Genomic DNA, 19,046 nt, shown 5'->3' on the forward strand with positions numbered 1-19,046 from the left:
TCAGGGGAATGTTGTCGGTTGATTTTGATACAAAGTTGTGTTACAGGAGGTGAAGCATTCGGTCACATCAGAATCTGTAGAGCATTAGTAAGAATACGAGCAGGAGGTAATGATATCCAGCAGGGGGCAGCACTGACAATCTGGGAGAAAACCTTCAGGTGAAAGCAACACAGTGAACTGCCACCAGAAAAACCAACGAGGAAGAAGCGTCACTTCCTGCTTCAGCTGGTTGGAACCAGAACACGCCCTGTTAAAAAAGACCAACGATAAGAAAAGTGGTGAAGAGTGAAGAGACTGAAATACAACCAAACAAGTCTGGCCAACTTCAAGTACTGATGACACCCAACTTAACTATTGTTTCTTCAACTATCTATAAGTACCAATGTGTACAGTGTACTGTACATGTGTACTGATATGTATAGTATACTGTCTATATGTATAGTGCACTGTCTATATGTACTAATATGTACAGTGTACTGTCTATAAGTACTGATATGTATAGTGTACTGTCTATGTATAGTGTATGGTCTATATGTACTGATATAGTGTAGTGATATAGAGTGTACTGTTTATATGTGTTTGTATTATAATGTAGTGATGTAGTGTACTGTGTATATGTAGTGGTGTTATAGTGTACTGTGTATATGTAGTGGTATTATAGTGTAGTGTGTATATGTGGACTGATGTGAACCAGTGTAAACCTGGTCTGGACTGATCTAGTGTTACTGACCTCTGGCCTTCCTCTTGTAGTAGATCAGACCTGCCAAAGACAAAATCAAACCCAGAAGCAGACCTGACGCTCCGATGGCGATCTTGTTTCTGTCTGATTGTGACATGGAGGGATCTGGAGAAACAGACACATGTCTCTATCTATAGACACATCTGCATGTTGACCTGTCTCTCTGTCTTCCATCACCTATCCATGGACAGAGACACACATAGATACTCACTCCAGTCCACTTTCTTAGGAGAGGGGAAACTGGCGTGTTCCACCATGCAGGTGATCTTCTCTCCAGACCTGAGATGAAATAAGTGAAGAAGAAGAAAACACAGGAAATAAACAACATATGAACAATAAATAAGACGTGATGTGATTGGATGAGGTAAGTTTGTACTTTCCTGTCTGTCTGCACAGAAACTAGTCGAGTCTGATACTAAACATCAGCCCAGTTTAAAACACGGTATTAATACACAATAAATACTCTGTCGTCCATCTGGGATCTCACCTGTAAAGAGCCACGCATCCCACCTTAAACATACAGCTGGTGTCTACAGAGCAGACACTGAGGGGACACGTTCCACCTTAAACCATCCCTTTGTGCTTTGTTTTCCATTCATTGTGTGTGCGTGAGTGTGTAGTGTTAAAGTGTTGTGTATGTATTTGGACCGGTCCATTCGGTATTGAGTCTAAGTGTTCTGACCTGGGCGTGTACTCCAGGTGAGAGTGGATCTGGTAGTACCAATCACCATTTGCCAGCTCATCGGTGGAAGTGACGTCAGAGGTCACCGGCTGTCCGTCTCTCAGCCAGGTGACACTGATGTATTTGGGGTAGAAGTTGTAGACACTGCACATCAGCATGGCCGGATGTCGGCCACTATGGGGCGTCACTGAAGTCAGTCTCACGCTGGGCTCAGCTGGTAAAGAATAATTATTATTATTATTATTATCGTCATCATCATCATCATCAGGGCTTGAAATTAGCTTTTTGAATCAACGTCAAATGTGTAGAGTTGCTAATCCTGATAGTATATAATGTTTGGGGCCACATGGTGGCGCAGTGGTCAGCGTAGTCGCCTCACAGCAGAAAGGTCGTCGGTTGGAATCCCGGGGTAGTCCAACCTTGGCGGTTGTACTGATGGGTCGTAGGTTAGTTTACATTATTACGACAGCGGCCCCCAGAGGAGTTACCATAAACTGATTTACGGCAGTGCCTAGCAGAGCTGGAATAAAGCATGTTAAACGGCTCTTCTGCGGTGAGTCGCCTCAGTCCAGCCCTCCGCATTGAGGACTAGACTCTGTTATAGCCGGACCTCAAACAGGACTCATGAAAACCCGGCACGTTACTGTAACATGAGACTCATCCTAGATCTGCTGGATTATGCAGATGCAGTAAATTCTCAAGCACTTATTTTGTTCCTAGACTTCTATGAGGCCTTTGTCGCGATTGAACTCACGGTTCTGTTACAGTCCGTCGAGGCGTTGGGCTTTGGGAATAACTTTGTTGGCATTGTCAATCTGTTTTACAAAGATATGAATAGTTCTGTTATGATGAACTTTAACAGCTGTAAAAGAGTCCAGATGAACGGAGGGCTCCGCCAAGGCTGCCCTGTTCCTCCTCCCTTATTTATTTGAGGGGCTGAATTCTTATCAGTTAATATCGTGAATGATGGACGTTTGGAAGGAATGTCGGGTTTTGGTGGAGAGTTAAAAATCTCACAACTGGCAGACGACACCACTTTGTTTTGAAGGACAAGAAGCACGTGAGGAACTCTGTTACCTCAGGTAACCAGTGTTCCAGGGCCTCGGACCTGCGACTAAATGTGTGCACATGTGGAATGTTGTCTGTGCGTGATTGTAGCGATTGTGTAGTTGGAAACATCCTGTAAAAGAGTCCGTTAAGTATTTGGGAATATATACAACTACACATCTTACAGCTAGACAACATCTCCATTTCTCCAACAGATTAAAAAGACCAAGTCTGTCTTCAGGATTGGTCTTGGAAGGGGTTTCTCTACTTTAGGAGGAGTTCTCCTCTCCAAAGCAGAGGGCCTGTCTCGCTTTGTGGGTCCATCTGTGTCTCCATTGGTTTATGGTTCTACCGCCACAGAAGCAAATAGAACTTTCTTAAATGTCATTTGGAAGAATAAACCACACCAGCTTAAAACATGTGTCCTGTCCAGCAGTGAAGCAGAAGGAGGTCTGGAAGTTCTAGATTCCTTTGATTCTGGTAACACAACACACAAACATGCTCACACTTGTTGTGTGATGGTGAAATGTCCCATAAGTGTTGGACTGGTGTGGAGTCTCGTGACTCTGTCCCTCCTTTAACATGAGACACGTGATCTGCTGCTGTCTTCATCCAGAAGATGTGCTCTTCAACACCCGATTAATTGTGTTACTGTAGATGCAACATGTGTACTCACAAACAGGAGTTGTCACTACCTAAGATCCCTGCTTGTCTCCAAGAAGTGAGTCTTTCCTTAAACCTCTCAGCCTTGAAACAACAACACAAGTAACGAGCTGCTGACCTACTACCACACTTGTGTCCTGACAGCCGTCTGTTACTTTACATGTGTACACGTGTACTCCCCTTCTGTTTTGTTGTGTGTCTGTTCTTTGTTTGTGTTATGTTGTTACCATTTATTAGGGGTCCAAGCCCCAGGGGCTGGGGACCCCTATTGTTTTTGCTCAGATTTTTATTCTTATTTTATTTTATTTTTCCGTTGGTAAAAGTGGTACTGCAGCCTACACCCTAACAGATTCTACAAAACCCTTTGGAGGCCTGGTACAGAACTTCGCACTTACCCGAGATCCAAAAAATGACACATGTCAACCAGTTAGTGGCGCTATTTTGAAGGTCAACGCGTTTTGGCGTGTAACTCCCAAACCGTACATCGGACGTGCAAAACCTTTACATGCACAGATTCACTGAGCACAACTGAATCACGTGGTATAGGCCACGCCCATTCCTGCTGTAATTTCATTTCGCAAATTTGCGAAAATAGCCAAAACTACTTGTTCGAACTCCTCCTAGGCCGTGCGATCGATTTACACGTAACGTGGCACACATCATCTACAGTCACTCAAGGCAAGAAGTTGTCGAAAGAATTTTGATCCGTTGCTCGGTTTTGATTTGACAGATCAATGAACCTTGACTGAAAAACGGTGATTTTCCATGACGGTGCCATAACTCATCAATGCATTGACATATCAACTTGAAATTTTAGACATATGTCACGTATTGTCAAAAGATCCTAACCCATGAAGAGCGTTTCATTTGTCCAGTAGGGGGCGATATAAATTGAAGAAGATTATATCTCATAATTGGCACGATGGATTTGGATGAAATTTGGAGTGCACAATCTAGGATCACACTGGAGTTGATACGTGCAATTTAGTCATGATTGAAAAAAGTGGGCGTGGTTTATGACAAAAATGTAAATTTCATTTGCAAAATTTCAAAAATGCCCCAAATTGTCCCCCAAATCCCCTGCACATCCTACAGAGCTGAGATGTTGTGAGCAGATCCAGTAAGTGATGCTAACACTTTGCTGCACTGCAACATATGGTCAATTCAGAAGTCCGTCACTCTATATTTTTCAAAATATGAAAAATCATAAAACATAAACATTTCTGCACAGATCCATTCAATTGCTACCAACATCGCCACAGACATTCTGGAGAATGAACATATGAAGTGGGTCAAAGGTCATTCTAATCGGGCAAAACATGCATCCACACCAATGTACAATATATGCCTGTACAGTGTACAATTGTGGGGTACTTGGGATTTAGTAGCCCCCCATCTATTTTTTATTTCATATACTTACCTTCATTGACCACTCACTACTAGTAAAAGGAGAATTGTCTGCTGTGTTGTTGTGATAGCCGGTTCTCGCCACAGGAGGGCACTGCAGGTTAATTGCTTCTAGCCTGTGTGACGTAGTGCTGGCTCTCGCGGTGCACTCTGGGACATTCGGGTAGAGTCGTCAGATGAGTGTGGCCGTTCGTATAGTGAGCCATGCTCTGAAAACGTGTCCTCTGTAATGTCTATTTGACAGGTAAGCAGACTAGTTAGACATATGGAATTAGGATGGTGATTAAATATGATGTGTAGGTGGGATATGGATGCCTATTAGAAATACCCACGAAGGGACTTTCATATTTATTTTGATAACGTCATATCACTGGCTAACGTTAGCTAGATTGCTAGCGAGTTGCTAACGTTAGCATAGCCATAGCTCCCGCGGTCTGAACCCATTGTTCTGTAGCTTGGCTTTGACATTGTCTGTATGTGTGATTAGTCTCCCTTTACTATGTTTAGTGTCTCCACACTGTGTAAATATGAAGGTAGGCCTATGTGTGTTGCTATTTTGATCCCCCCATGTTCCGTAACGTTATATACTGTTTAGCTTTGCTAGCGGTAGGCTAGACTAATGTGAATTTATGGAAGAATATATTTGGTGCTCTTATTGTGTATAAATTGGAGATGAGTGTTGCCGTTCGTATAGTGAGCCATGCTCTGAAAACGTGTCCTCTGTAATGTCTATTTGACAGATGGAGTAAAACAACAAAAACACCAGCCCTTGTAAGTGTCATTCTTATCAAGTGTGCTACAAATATTGGTGCCGAAAAACGGGATCAGCGCCATTGCCACCATTGTCAGGAGAAGAAGTGGGGAGCGGAGTGAGAACACGTGACCAACAATGGAACTGGAGCTTGAGCAACTGCAAGACAGGCTGAGTGAGACCCTCCTGCAGTTAGGGCTGGACCAGTTAAAAGAGGTGTGTGTTATTGCTAAAGTCCCCACTGAAAACCAGACAAAGAGGCATGCGCTGATCAGACTTATTAGTGAAACTGTGGATGAAGCAATTGAGAAGGAGGATGAAGAGGTAGCACGTCAGTTTCTGTCCAGACTAGTGGACCTCTCTAGTGAAATGAAGCAGAGAGGGGCGGAGTCACATACTGGTGCAGGTGCAGACAGTACTAACAAGGATGCTGCTGAATTGGCAAGCTTACATGAACAATATCAGGCCTTACAGTCCAGCTTTACTGCATCCACAAAAGCGCTTGAGGAAGAGATATCACGCCTCAGTGAGAAACTAAGTCTTAAAGAACCCAGTAGACCTAGTCAACCTTCAAACCCAATCCCGTCAGTAATCCAACCCCCTGAAGTGACCATACGCAGAGACTTTAAGATAAATGGCCAAATAGGAGAACGGGGGCAGATAGACAAGTTGTCTTATATACATCTTATGCATCAGATTGATATGGGGGTGAGAAAAGGCCACAGCGAGTTGGAGATAATAGAGGCTGTAATCCGAGCCATCAGCCCTGGGCTGACTCTCCGTGACTTGTTAGAGATCAAAACTGAACTCACCCTCCCTCAGCTGAGGACCATTCTGAAAGGCCATTTCAAAGAGGATAGCTCTGTGGACCTATATCACCGACTAATCAACATCACACAGGACAGTCAGGAGTCACCACAGAACTTCCTGTTCCGAGCCATAGCATGTAAAGAAAGACTGTTAAGTGTGGTGTTAGAGCAGGGCCCCTCCAAGCAGACCAGAACGTCCTCTTTGAGCCTAATGTGAACCCAAAGTGGCCAGAGGGCCTGAAGGTGGATGAAAACATTGTATGTTTACAGAAGGGAACCTGGTCACGCATCGCTGTCCCAGTGACTAACGTCACAGCTCATGACATCACACTGCCGCCACGGACTCCCCTGGGGCAGACCCAAAGAACTAGAGCCATCTACCCTGCCGCCGTGAAGCCGTTGGATGTGGATGGGACTAGTACAGTGAACCCAGTCATCCCAGGGACCTCCACAACAGGTACAGAACGAAGACCTGTGATTAGAGACACAACAAAGCTGAAAGGGCCAGGTGATGTCAAGACGGAACACCAGGAGGAAGATCTATGGGACCCACCTGTCCCTCTGAACCACCTGACACCTGAACAACAACTGCAGGTGAGAAAGCTACTGCGGGAGGAGAGTAGTGTGTTCGCACGCGATGACCATGATGTGGGGACTATTCCATCACTCCAGCTCAAGATCCGCCTGAGTGACACCACACCGGTGAAGCGGACATACACATCAGTCCCAAAGCCTCTTCATAAAGAAGTGAAGGAATACCTCGAGGATTTACTGAACAGAGGCTGGATAACTAAGTCAAAATCACCCTACTCAAGCCCAATCGTGTGTGTGCGGAAAAAGGATGGGAGCCTCCGCCTCTGCTGTGACTACCGTGAGTTGAACAAGAGGTCCATCCCAGACCGCCATCCAATACCACGCATCCAGGATATGCTCGACAGCCTGAAGGGGAGTGCCTGGTTTTCTGTCTTGGATCAGGGGAAGGCATATCACCAGGGGTTTCTTGAGGAGTCCAGCCGCCCACTGACTGCATTCATCACCCCGTGGGGATTATATGAATGGGTGAGAATTCCCTTCGGACTGTCCTCAGCACCAGCAGAGTTCCAGAGGTCCATGGAGGAATGTTTGATTGGGCTGAGGGACGACATTTGTCAGCCGTATTTAGATGACAACCTGGTCCACTCAACCACATTCGACGAACACCTCCAGCACCTGAGAAGAGTACTGCACCGCTACAGAAGCCATGGAATCAAGCTGACGGCAAGAAAATGTGAACTCTTCAAAAACCAAGTAAGGTTCCTGGGAAGGCTTGTGACCAAGGATGGATACACAATGGACCCCGCTGATGTGGCCCCGGTCCAGGCACTGAAGGAGAGAGAACCTACGACCATCGGAGAGCTCAGGAAGATGCTGGGATTCATCTCGTATTACCGGCCCTACATACCTAACTTCTCCCGAATCGCAAGGCCTCTCTATGACCTCCTCACCCCAGAGAAGACAGCAGCGGGGAAGCTCAAACAAAAGAGAAAGGACAAGGGGAGGAAGGGCTCCCGAGACCATCTGCCCTCCTCTCACCCAGTTAAGTGGACAGCTGAACACCAACAGGTCCTCTGTCAGTTGATTGAATTCCTCATCCAGCCACCAGTGTTGGGCTACCCAGACTTTGAACAGCCCTTTATCCTTCACTGCGACGCGTCACGAGAGGGCCTCGGGGCAGTATTGTATCAAAGACAGTCACAGGGTGGGCTGGCAGTCATCGCGTACGGGTCTAGGACACTGACAACTCCTGAGAAGAACTACCATCTCCACTCAGGGAAGTTGGAGTTCCTCACGATGAAATGGGCCATATGTGAGAGATTTAGAGATTACCTCTACCACGCTCCATCATTCACTGTCTACACAGACAATAATCCCCTCACCTATGTGCTCACGACAGCCAAACTGAATGCGACCACCCACAGGTGGGTAGCAGAGTTAGCCGATTTCCAGTTCTCTATCAAGTACCGGCCTGGACGAGCCAATGGGGACGCAGATGGCCTCTCACGCATGCCGATGGAGCAGTACATGCAGACCTGTTCACAAGAAGTACACCCCGAGGTCATGAACAGTGTGACCCAGGCGCTGTCAGTACAGCTGGAGAGAGCTGAGCCTTGGATGTGTCCGGTAACCATAGCCACAGCACTAGCCGAGTTTGAGAAGGAACATACATCACCTGTGGCAGAGATACCCAGTCAGACGGTGAGAGACGCCCAGAGGGAGGATGCTGTCATTGGTGAGGTGCTGAAGTACATAACCTCCAATCAGTGGCCTCGGGGAAAAACACAGTGTGCGAGCAGGGGTGTTGCGACACTCATGAGAGAGAAGCATCGGCTGTGCCTTGATGATGGTGGCATCCTGCGCCGGAAAACAGCTATCCGAACTCAGCTAGTCCTGCCGAAAAAGTTCCATGAGCTGGTGTATAAAGAACTGCACAGAGACCTGGGCCATCTAGGCGTGGAGAGGGTGTTGCACCTGTTGAGGGACCGTTTCTATTGGCCTCACATGCAGAAAGATGTGGAACATTACATCACACAGGTGTGTAGCTGCCTGAAGACCAAGCGCCCCAACAAACCAACCAGAGCCCCTCTCACCAACATCGTGACCACACACCCATTTGAGATGGTCTCCATTGACTTCTTACACTTAGAGAAGTGTAAGGGAGGGTACGAGTATATACTGGTGGTTATGGACCACTTTACCCGTTTTGTTCAAGCCTATGCATGCAGAAACAAAGCTGCCAAGACCGCCGCAGAGAAGGTATTCGGGGACTTTGTGCTGAGATTTGGTTTCCCGGCGACGCTGCACCATGACCAAGGGAAGGAGTTTGACAATAAGCTCTTCGCCAAGCTGCAGGAGTACAGTGGAGTCAGGGGTTCTCACACAACACCGTATCACCCGCAAGGAAATGGTCAGGTCGAGCGTTTCAACAGAACGGTTCTGGCGATGCTGAGAAACCTGCCAGCGGTTGCGAAAACGGATTGGAAAGCGTCACTCCCAAAGGTGATACATGCATACAACTGCACCCGAAATGAAGCGACCGGATTTGCACCTTACTATCTGTTGTTCGGCAGAAATCCAAGACTTCCCATTGACCTGATGTTTGGCCTTAGAGCAAAGGACCAGGCACTATCCCATCAAGAATATGCAGAGAAGTGGAAGGCCCGCATGAATGACGCCTATCGCCTAGCATCAGAGACAACACGGAAGGAGGGGGCCAGAAACAAAACACTATACGACAAAAAGGCCCACGGGACAGAGCTGTATCGCGGATGCAGAGTTCTCATCCGCAACCTGAACGAGAAAGGAGGACCGGGGAAATTAAGACCATTCTGGGAGGACCAGATGCATGTAGTAACACAGAGGAAGCACGCCGACAGCCCTGTGTATGAGCTGAAGCCGGAGAATGGAAAAGGACGAACCAGAATCATGCATAGGAACCTTCTTCTGCCATGCGACTTCCTGCCGGTGGAACCAAGAGAAGAGGACTTACCTGTGAAACCTAGACGGGAGAGAAAGAAGACAGACAGACAAATGCAGTGGAACCAGGAACAGGACAGTGACTCAGATGATGAGGATAACTGGAGATGCATTGTGGGACGACCAACAGTCAGAGCCAGTGAGCGGATCCAGAGTCAGCTGAGCCCAGACGCCTTGGAGTTCTACCCGGAGGAAAGAGACGGTCAAGATGAAGAGGATTTTGCGGAGCAGCCTGCAACAACAGAGGACAATGGGACAGTGTCAGAGAATGGCGAGACATCTGGAGCTGAAGAAGAGGATGAGCCCGATGACGACAAGAGCCCGGAAGATGCCTTGCAGCCTCCACCAGAAGATGCCTTGCAGCCTCCTCCAGGGGAAGCTGTGCAGCCTGCCAGAGAAAAAGCATATCCTTTGAGAAATAGAAAACCTACACCAGTGTTTACTTATCACAGACTAGGGCAGCCTAGTGTGTCTGGTAGATAAGCAAATCAGACAAGTCAGTATAAATAAATAAATGGAAAAAATTTAAAAAAAAAAACAAAACAACTTTTGACATGTTACAATTGTTATAGCTATGTGATTTTAGTTGTCCTGTGATCACCAGACATAGAGTTACTGTAGCATTGGTGTTTTAGAACACACCTGTTACCACCAGGGATATTACTATTACAAAGTTATTTGCTTTTAGTCAGATACTATAGCTCCCCGGCCTCAAGACGGAGGAAGCAGTGGATTCAAGTGCACATTATTTACTGCAAACATATACCATTAATAGGAGATGTGTGTTATATGTTATGACTGATTACAGTACAGTATCCAGATTGACTCCTGCTTAGTAATAACCTATCTTTTAAATGAAAAGTTATGCAATGTGGACTGGTAGATTTGTTATGTCGGGACGCCATTATCTTTTTGAGGGGAGAGTGTGGGGTACTTGGGATTTAGTAGCCCCCCATCTATTTTTTATTTTATATACTTACCTTCATTGACCACTCACTACTAGTAAAGAGGAGAATTGTCTGCTGTGTTGTTGTGATAGCCGGTTCTCGCCACAGGAGGGCACTGCAGGTTAATTGCTTCTAGCCTGTGTGACGTAGTGCTGGCTCTCGCGGTGCACTCTGGGACATTCGGGTAGAGTCGTCAGATGAGTGTTGCCGTTCGTATAGTGAGCCATGCTCTGAAAACGTGTCCTCTGTAATGTCTATTTGACAGATGGAGTAAAACAACAAAAACACCAGCCCTTGTAAGTGTCATTCTTATCAAGTGTGCTACAGAAGCCCTTGAGCCATTATCCGACTTCTGACACCATGTAACGTGCCTATAAACTCCCCAGTAGACCGGTTAAGTCGTACACCCTTCAACTGCCTCAATCACCCCTCCGTGCTGCGTTACCACTGAGGTCCCCACTTGTTGAGGTCGCCACTTGTATACGTCATAAGTACTCGCCTGTAATTTAAAGTGACCACACCATCACTCTACAGTTTCCATGGCTGAGCAGTTGCATGCAAGCCCTACATCACCAAGCACGATGCCAAGCGTCGGATGGAGTGGTGTAAAGCACGCTGCCACTGGACTCTTGAGCAGTGGAAACGTGTTCTGTGGAGTGACGAATCACCCTTCTCTGTCTGGCAGTCTGATGGACGAGTCTGGGTTTGGCGGATGCCAGGAGAACGTTACCTGCCTGACTGCATTGTGCCAACTGTACAGTTTGGTGGAGGAGGGGTAATGGTATGGGGTTGTTTTTCAGGGGTTGGGCTAGGCCCCTTAGTTCCAGTGAAGGCAAATCTTAATGCTTCAGCATACCAAGACATGTTGGACAATTCTATGCTTCCTACTTCGTGGGAACAGTTTGGGGAGGGCCCTTTCTGTCCCAGCATGACTGTGCCCCAGTGCACAGAGCAAGGTCCATTAAGACACGGTTGGGTGAGTTTGGTGTGGAAGAACTTGACTGGCCCACTCAGAGCCCTGACCTCAATCCCGTCGAACACCTCTGGGATGAACTAGAACGGAGATTGTGAGCCAGGACTTCTCATCCAACTCCATATGAGTGCCTCTGGAGTTAGAATGGGAGGTCACAAAAGCTCCTGTAGGTGTGACGGCCAGGTGTCCCAGTACTTTTGTCCATATAGTGTGTATGTGGTTGTGGGGCAGAATAAGTTTCTCGATGCTCGCATACTGACACAAGTGGAACAAGTACACAATAATCTCCATGGGACAGTATTTGAACTTAAAAGTAGACAGGGATGAACAGGACACCTTCATGCCTCGTGATCTGATGTTAGGGTTTCTCCTCGCCCAGCAGGAGATGATTATTTATGACCGGTAGGGCGGACATGCAGGAGGTTGTTCTGCAGAAGACTGATGATGAGTGTGTTGTGAGGATTGTGTGTTGTGTGTTGTGAGGATTGTGTGTTGTGTGTTGTGTGTTTAAATGTAAAATATTGTTGTGTTTTCCCTTTTTCTCAGTCCACTTCTCTCCCTCCTGTTGTTCTTCTCTTCCTCTCTTGCCACATGTTGTGTTGTTTGATTTGTCTTGTCCGTTATCCTCTTGTACACACAGACACACACATGCTTGTCCTCTCCACATATACACAGACACACACATGCTTGTCCTCTCCACATATACACAGACACACACATGCTTGTCCTCTCCACACACACAGACACACAAACGCTTGTCCTCTCCACATATACACAGACACACACATGCTTGTCCTCTTCACATACACAGACACACAAACGCTTGTCCTCTCCACATATACACAGACACACACATGCTTGTCCTCTTCACATACACAGACACACAAACGCTTGTCCTCTCCACATATACACAGACACACACATGCTTGTCCTCTCCACATAGACACAGACACACACATGCTTCTCCTCTGCACATACACACAGACACACACATGCTTCTCCTCTGCACATACACACAGACACACACATGCTTGTCCTCTCCACATACACACAGACACACACATGCTTGTCCTCTCCACATACACACAGACACACACATGCTTGTCCTCTCCACATACACACAGACACACACATGCTTGTCCTCTCCACATACACACTGACACACACATGCTTGTCTTCTCCACACACACACTGACACACACATGCTTGTCTTCTCCACATACACACAGACACACACATGCTCGTCCTCTCCACATACACACAGACACACACATGCTTGTCCTCTCCACATACACACTGACACACACATGCTTGTCCTCTCCACATACACACTGACACACACATGCTTGTCTTCTCCACACACACACTGACACACACATGCTTGTCCTCTCCACATACACACAGACACACACATGCTTGTCCTCTCCACATACACACAGACTCTTATAGCAACACCAAACCTGCTGTATGTTTGCATACATGCAGCGTGTGGTGTGGGAGCCTCGCCCAGGACCGACCATGCAGCCTCCTCGTCCACGTCAGTTTGCGTCATCGTGTGAAGTTTTTATTCTGACCCCCCCCCCCCCCCCCGCTGGATCGGCTGGGAGAGCCTGTGATGTCGTGGTGTGGAGTGCGGGGAGTTGTGTCGAGGGTGTCTGGCTGGGAGAGCTGGCGCCGGGTCGCCTGGGAGAGCCCGGTGGGCCCAGGGACCGAGGCCCTGCCCGGTGGGCCCAGGGACCGAGGCCCTGCCCGGTGGGCCCAGGGACCGCGGCCCTGCCCGGTGGGCCCAGGGACCGCGGCCCTGCCTGGAGCTGCACCCGAAGAGGAAGCACCGAGGGCGGTCTGACAGGACGTGGAAGCGGGGCAGGCTAAGCTAACTGCTAGCCCATATAGACCGGCAGTTCCCACAGTCGTCCTGGCTGCGTTCGCTCTCTGGACAGTGGGATTGTTGGACTGTGTTGCTCTGAATGGATTGTCTTGTTAACTGTTTGTGTGTGTGCGTTTCTTTGTTCTCTCCGTTTTTGTATGTTTTTGGTGGTGTCGTATGTGTTCTTATCTTTTGTGTTGCACTGCTGTGGGCTGGGTGAAACCAAATGTCGTTTTGTGTATGCAAGCACGTGATAGAAATGACAATAAGTTGTTGCTGATTCCTGATAGAGCAACACTGGGACTCTGAACAGGCTCATCTGTAATGACATGTTGTGTCCACTGGAGGGAGCGATGGTACAGTACAAAGCACAGAGGAGTTAAACGTGTTTGATGAGTGGCCGACTCTGCCTACTATAGACGACACCATGTAGGTGGACAAAACAAGGTTTGCGTCCACCAGCGGACTGGCTGCTGGAAGTTTGTGGTCTCGGCAGAGCTGAAGACTGAGGCTGGATTCCAGACTTGTTCCGTGTCACACAGGTTCTGACTCATTATGTCATATCTGAAAGAGAGAAGCGTCCTCGCTTATGCAACGCTGTGATGGAAACAGCCATGGCTGCGGGCGGCGTGCACAGGGGCTCCTGTGTGCAAGAGAGCATTTCTATCTGTTCCCATAGAGAAACACATATCTTCATATCAAACTCATTTTAAAACGTTACCTATGACGTAGAAGGCCTCGCACCACCTCGCCCTGCACGTGTGTGTGTGTGTATATATATATATATGTACTATATATACACACACACACATATCTATATCTATCTATCTATCTATCTATCTATCTATCTATCTATCTATCTATCTATATATAGATAGATAGATAGAAAAAAAAAAATATATATATATATATTAGGGCTGGGACTTTAACGCGTCAGTTCGATAATTAATTATAGGAAAAATAACGGCGTTAAAAAAAATTAACGCATTTTATTTTCACCCTCCAGTCAACATGGAACGCTACTCAGTGCACTCGTTTCTGGCATGCGGATTATACCGATGCACCGAGTGACGTCAGTCAAGCGGAAGTCGGAGTAGATCAGGCTAACAAGTTAGTATGCTAGCAACAGATGTGATGGACGACAAGGACGACACCGCGTTGCTTCGCCCTGTGGATGGGAAATTAACGTTTAAAAAGCGGTCGGATGGAAGCCCAGATAAGAGCGCTGGTGTGTGCAGACTCTGCAACAAAGAGTTGGCATTCCACCGCAGTTATTCAGGCCTCCGGTACCAGCTACATGCTAAACACGCTGCAGCTAGTACCAACACCGGAGCTAACGCTAATGCTAACGCTAACGCTAGTGCTAACGCTAGTGCTAACGCTAACGCTAGTGCTCCTAGTACAACCAAGCAGAGTCGCCCACCGACTCTCCACCAGATGACGGGGTTCAAAGCCAAGATGAGTAAGTCCACGTCTGATAAATTAACAAACTCACTGGCCAAACGGATCGCTGTGGACTGTAGACCACTTTCAGTGGTAGAAGATCAGGGCTTACAGAAAGTACTGTGTTTACACAACAAACTTGTTTTGAACAAAACAAACAGGATTTTGTTGTTTAAACTTCTGTATGTGTCTATTCATTGATTTAGTCATCTAGCAAGACCTGTTTGAATTGAGAAATGTTGCTTCTGGTGTCAAATATTGATATGCGATTAAAATGCGATTAATTACGATTAATTAATTACAAAGCCTATAATTAATTCGATTAATTTTTTTAATCAAGTCCCACCACTAATATATATATATATATATATATAATACATAGCATTACAAGCTTGTACTGCTATGTATTAAACGTTTTTTCCTGCATCTGTATTGATATTCCGCTCCTCATTAGTTCAGCACTTACCATTGACGGTTTCTGGGGAAAAACCACTATATATGCCGGATACACTCGTCACAGACAAGGGACCGCAGTTTGCTGCTGCAGAGTTCGCAGATTTTGCTAAAGATTACAACTTTCACCATGTCACCAGTAGCCCCCGTTACCCACACAGCAATGGGGAAGCTGAACGTGCGGTAAAGACTGTGAAATCCTTGTTGCAGAAGAGTGAGGACCCTCACAAAGCGCTTATGGTGTACAGAGCAACTCCTCTTGCCCATGGAGGATCACCGGCACAGCTCCTGATGGGGCGCAACATCCAAACACCCCTTCTGGTGTGTCCACGCACTCTCAAACCAGCATGGCCAGACTTGAGAGCTTTTGAGTTGAAAGACCAGGAGCTTAAAAGACAACAGGCTGAAGGACATGATATGAGATGTGAAATGTGTGTCTAGATATGAGATGTGAAATGTGTGTCTAGATATGAGATGTGAAATGTGTGTCTAGATATGAGATGTGAAATGTGTGTCTAGATATGAGATGTGAAATGTGTGTCTAGATATGAGATGTGAAATGTGTGTCTAGATATGAGATGTGAAATGTGTGTCTAGATATGAGATGTGAGATGTGAAGTTCATTTAACCAGTCTACATATGCTCACGTTTACAGAGAGGTTTAAGGTGCCAGCTGTTCCCCTGCCTTGTTGGTAAAATCAGCATTAGGCTTTATTAACATGTGATTTAATTGTTCTGTAAAGATCCTGAAAGTATCAGTGTAAAAGGGGGAGATGTAGTGAGCAGGTTTTGATATGTAATGAGCGCGCATGCGCGAGTGTTGGGACTTGAAGACATGCCTAGTAAAAGGTCAACGTTGTGCCTTGGTCTCCGGTCCATTCATGACTAATATCAGTACTATAAAGTACAAGACAACATGCACCCCCAAACAAACTCTGGGGACCGTCCTTGATGAGTCCCGCTGGCAGCCAGAAGACACCAGGGTCTTTCTTGTGGCATTCCATCCAGCCCAGCAGCACCGTCAGGGACTCCTGCTCAGCAAAGTTTGTTCCCCTAATTTGTGAATAATTGTACATTTTAAGACTGTCGCTTAATTATTAATTATAATAAAAGAAAAAACTCAGTCCTTTGTTGTCCGTGAAATGTTTGTTAACCCTTTTATAAATGGTTGTACTTTAGTTGTACATAGTAAAAAGAATAGATAACACATATAACAAAGTAACAATATTTTAATTTATAAAACATTAACGTTTTGCACAATAAACTTATTCATAACAATTAATAGCCACACAAAGAACAACAACCAATCAACGCCTGTCTCTCATTCTGGCTCCAGTAAACAGTTGCTGGTTGTCTTCACGGAGTGGGATGAACTGCTCAGTTTGTTCCTTGCTGCCTTAAACAAGCTGACATGTAAAGCATGTTGTGTGTTATGTCAACAGACACAAGGCTTCTTATGGACTACATTCATCATAATTAAAACGTTTAACTACACTTAACGGTTTTACAGTCTGGAAATAACGCAGGACTCACAACTTAACCTGACATTAGTTCATCTTGGTGCATTGATGTAGATAATATGAAGTATCAATAGTCTATAAAATGTCCCGATCATCTTAGATATGAGTCCAGCTTGTAAAGTGGAACATGGGAAAGTGAAGCGTTATAAGGCTTTAGTTCAAAGCTGAAACTGAGGCCTCACATCGAGCCGTCGGCTAGCATGCTAGGTGGCTACATGGAAGCAATACTAACCTCACGTATCTTAACAGACATTTTGAGCTTTTAAGCTCCCCTGAAGTTTAACATATCTACCGTTAGATGTTCAAATGAGTAGAAACCCAGTACTTACATTTATAAGGGAAATCTTGCTCGGTGCTTTGAACAGACATTCGTCCGCCGCCCATTATTTATTTATCTTTATTTGTTGTTGGTGAGGAGAAGGGGCGGAGCAGCGGCGCGCAAAGCATCTTGGGATATGGAAGTCCGCGAAGGATAGTATTTTTTTATTGAACAAAACATATAAACAAGAAAATATTACATCACAATAGGACAAAAAGTAGTTACAAAAATATAAATTGTTTCAAAATTAAAATTTACATATCCATAAAAAAAGAAAAGACAAAATAAAAAGCTCGAGATACAGGATTTAAGTTAAATTATATTCTTCACATAGTCTTCTGGTTTTGCTGGCTTTAGGATTCATACATTCTTTTAAAGATTCTAAATAGGATGAAAGAAGTGCTTTGAATACACTAATGTTTGGACGCTGGTGTGCAAATTTGGTACAATGAATATGAAATTTGGCAAATATTAATAGAAGGTTGATAATATACATTGTTTTCTGAACTTATTTCCTCATTTTGTGACAGACCAAATAAAACATGTTGGATGTCCAGTTTACAAGAAGAGTCAATTTTGTTAATTATGAGATTATTTAGATCAAAACCAAAAAACATGAGAGTAGGTGCAATCCCAAAATAAATGACTTATGGTTTCATCCACATTGCCACAAAAGGAACAGAGGGTGTCAATATTAATCTTGTATTTTACAAGAAGGTCCGCGAAGGATAGTAGCGGTGCATCCATAGACATATAAAGAGTAGACGCCGCATTGGCTGTTGGGGCGCGAGAAATACGGCCGCCATCTTGGACCGGTCATCCTACGAGTTGCCTAGCAGCAGAATACACGACACGACTGAGAAAGATGGCAGAACACTGTTCAGCATATTCCTGCTCCAATCGACGGACCGTGGAAAACAGGGCTCGGGGGATTACTTTTCACAAGTAAGATTGAACATCACTATTGGTTGTATTTTGTGAATATAATATTACTGTACTGTATTTATGTCCAACTGCGAAATCGTAGCCAGCTAGCTAGGCTATGCTCAGTGCCGGTGTTCACCCGGCTATGAACTGAGACTTTATAAGTCATATTCCATAACACTGACTTTACAGCTGACAAAAGAATGCTATTGTACAGATAAAACAATATTAACGTTACTGGTATTATATTGACCAGCGAATGTTACACAGGTGGCGCAGCACAGACTGTATTATTCACATGTCATCCATCCTAACAACAGGAAGATAGGGGAGAACCGCGCCCAAAGTAACACGCCGCCAAATTAGCACAGAGCTTTTTTCCAAGGAAACCAAACAGGACGTGACGCAATGAAGTCAGTGTGTGTGTTTATAAGACCTCTCCCTCCCCCCCAAACACTGGCGCGATACGCAGTTATTTAAAACAGTTCTAGAGCGGAAGCTGTCCTGTGACGTGTGCCGTGCGAGCCTCGTCAGAGATGCTGCTGTGCCATCATCACGTGACGAGAGCTGCCCACCCGCCACCTTGTGGCCCTACAACACAACGGCGGGCGGCGGCCTAGTGACCCATCACAAGGCACAGGGAAGGTTGGGTTTCATTATCTTGTTTTAACACATACTTTAATCTTTGTGTATTAAAGTTGCTTTGTTCTTTGTTCTTACTTTCTCTGTTCTGTAAAGTGTCTTTGAGCGCTGTGTAAAGCGCTCTATAAATATAATGTATTATTATTATTATTATTATTATTATTATTATTATTATTATTATTATTATTATTATTATAAGGTGCTGAGAGCTGCAGAGAGGGTGGTTCGCCAAGCTGCAACAAAGCAAACTCCAAAGCTGTCTACAGTCACCCACATCGTCCGAGAGGAGACTGGCACGGAGGAGGAGGTTTCTCTGCTTGGGGAGACACACTGAGGAGACACCGTTT

General features: G+C 45.7%; 1 protein-coding gene across 1 annotated transcript in view; it reads right to left on the reverse strand.

Annotated features, from left to right (window-relative positions):
- Window positions 1-221: 221 nt before the first annotated feature.
- Window positions 222-19,046, reverse strand: part of LOC130127220 (H-2 class II histocompatibility antigen, E-S beta chain-like) — a 33,381-nt gene continuing 14,556 nt past the window's right edge. Inside the window, exons 3-6 of the mRNA XM_056296790.1 lie at window positions 1,422-1,635; window positions 951-1,018; window positions 731-844; window positions 222-247 (exon numbers count right to left, since the gene is read on the reverse strand). Coding sequence (XP_056152765.1) covers window positions 222-247; window positions 731-844; window positions 951-1,018; window positions 1,422-1,635 — 422 coding nt within the window. The remainder of the gene's footprint in view (window positions 248-730; window positions 845-950; window positions 1,019-1,421; window positions 1,636-19,046) is intronic.

Source organism: Lampris incognitus, chromosome 17 (genome assembly GCF_029633865.1).
Source record: "Lampris incognitus isolate fLamInc1 chromosome 17, fLamInc1.hap2, whole genome shotgun sequence".
Classification (NCBI taxonomy): domain Eukaryota; kingdom Metazoa; phylum Chordata; class Actinopteri; order Lampriformes; family Lampridae; genus Lampris; species Lampris incognitus.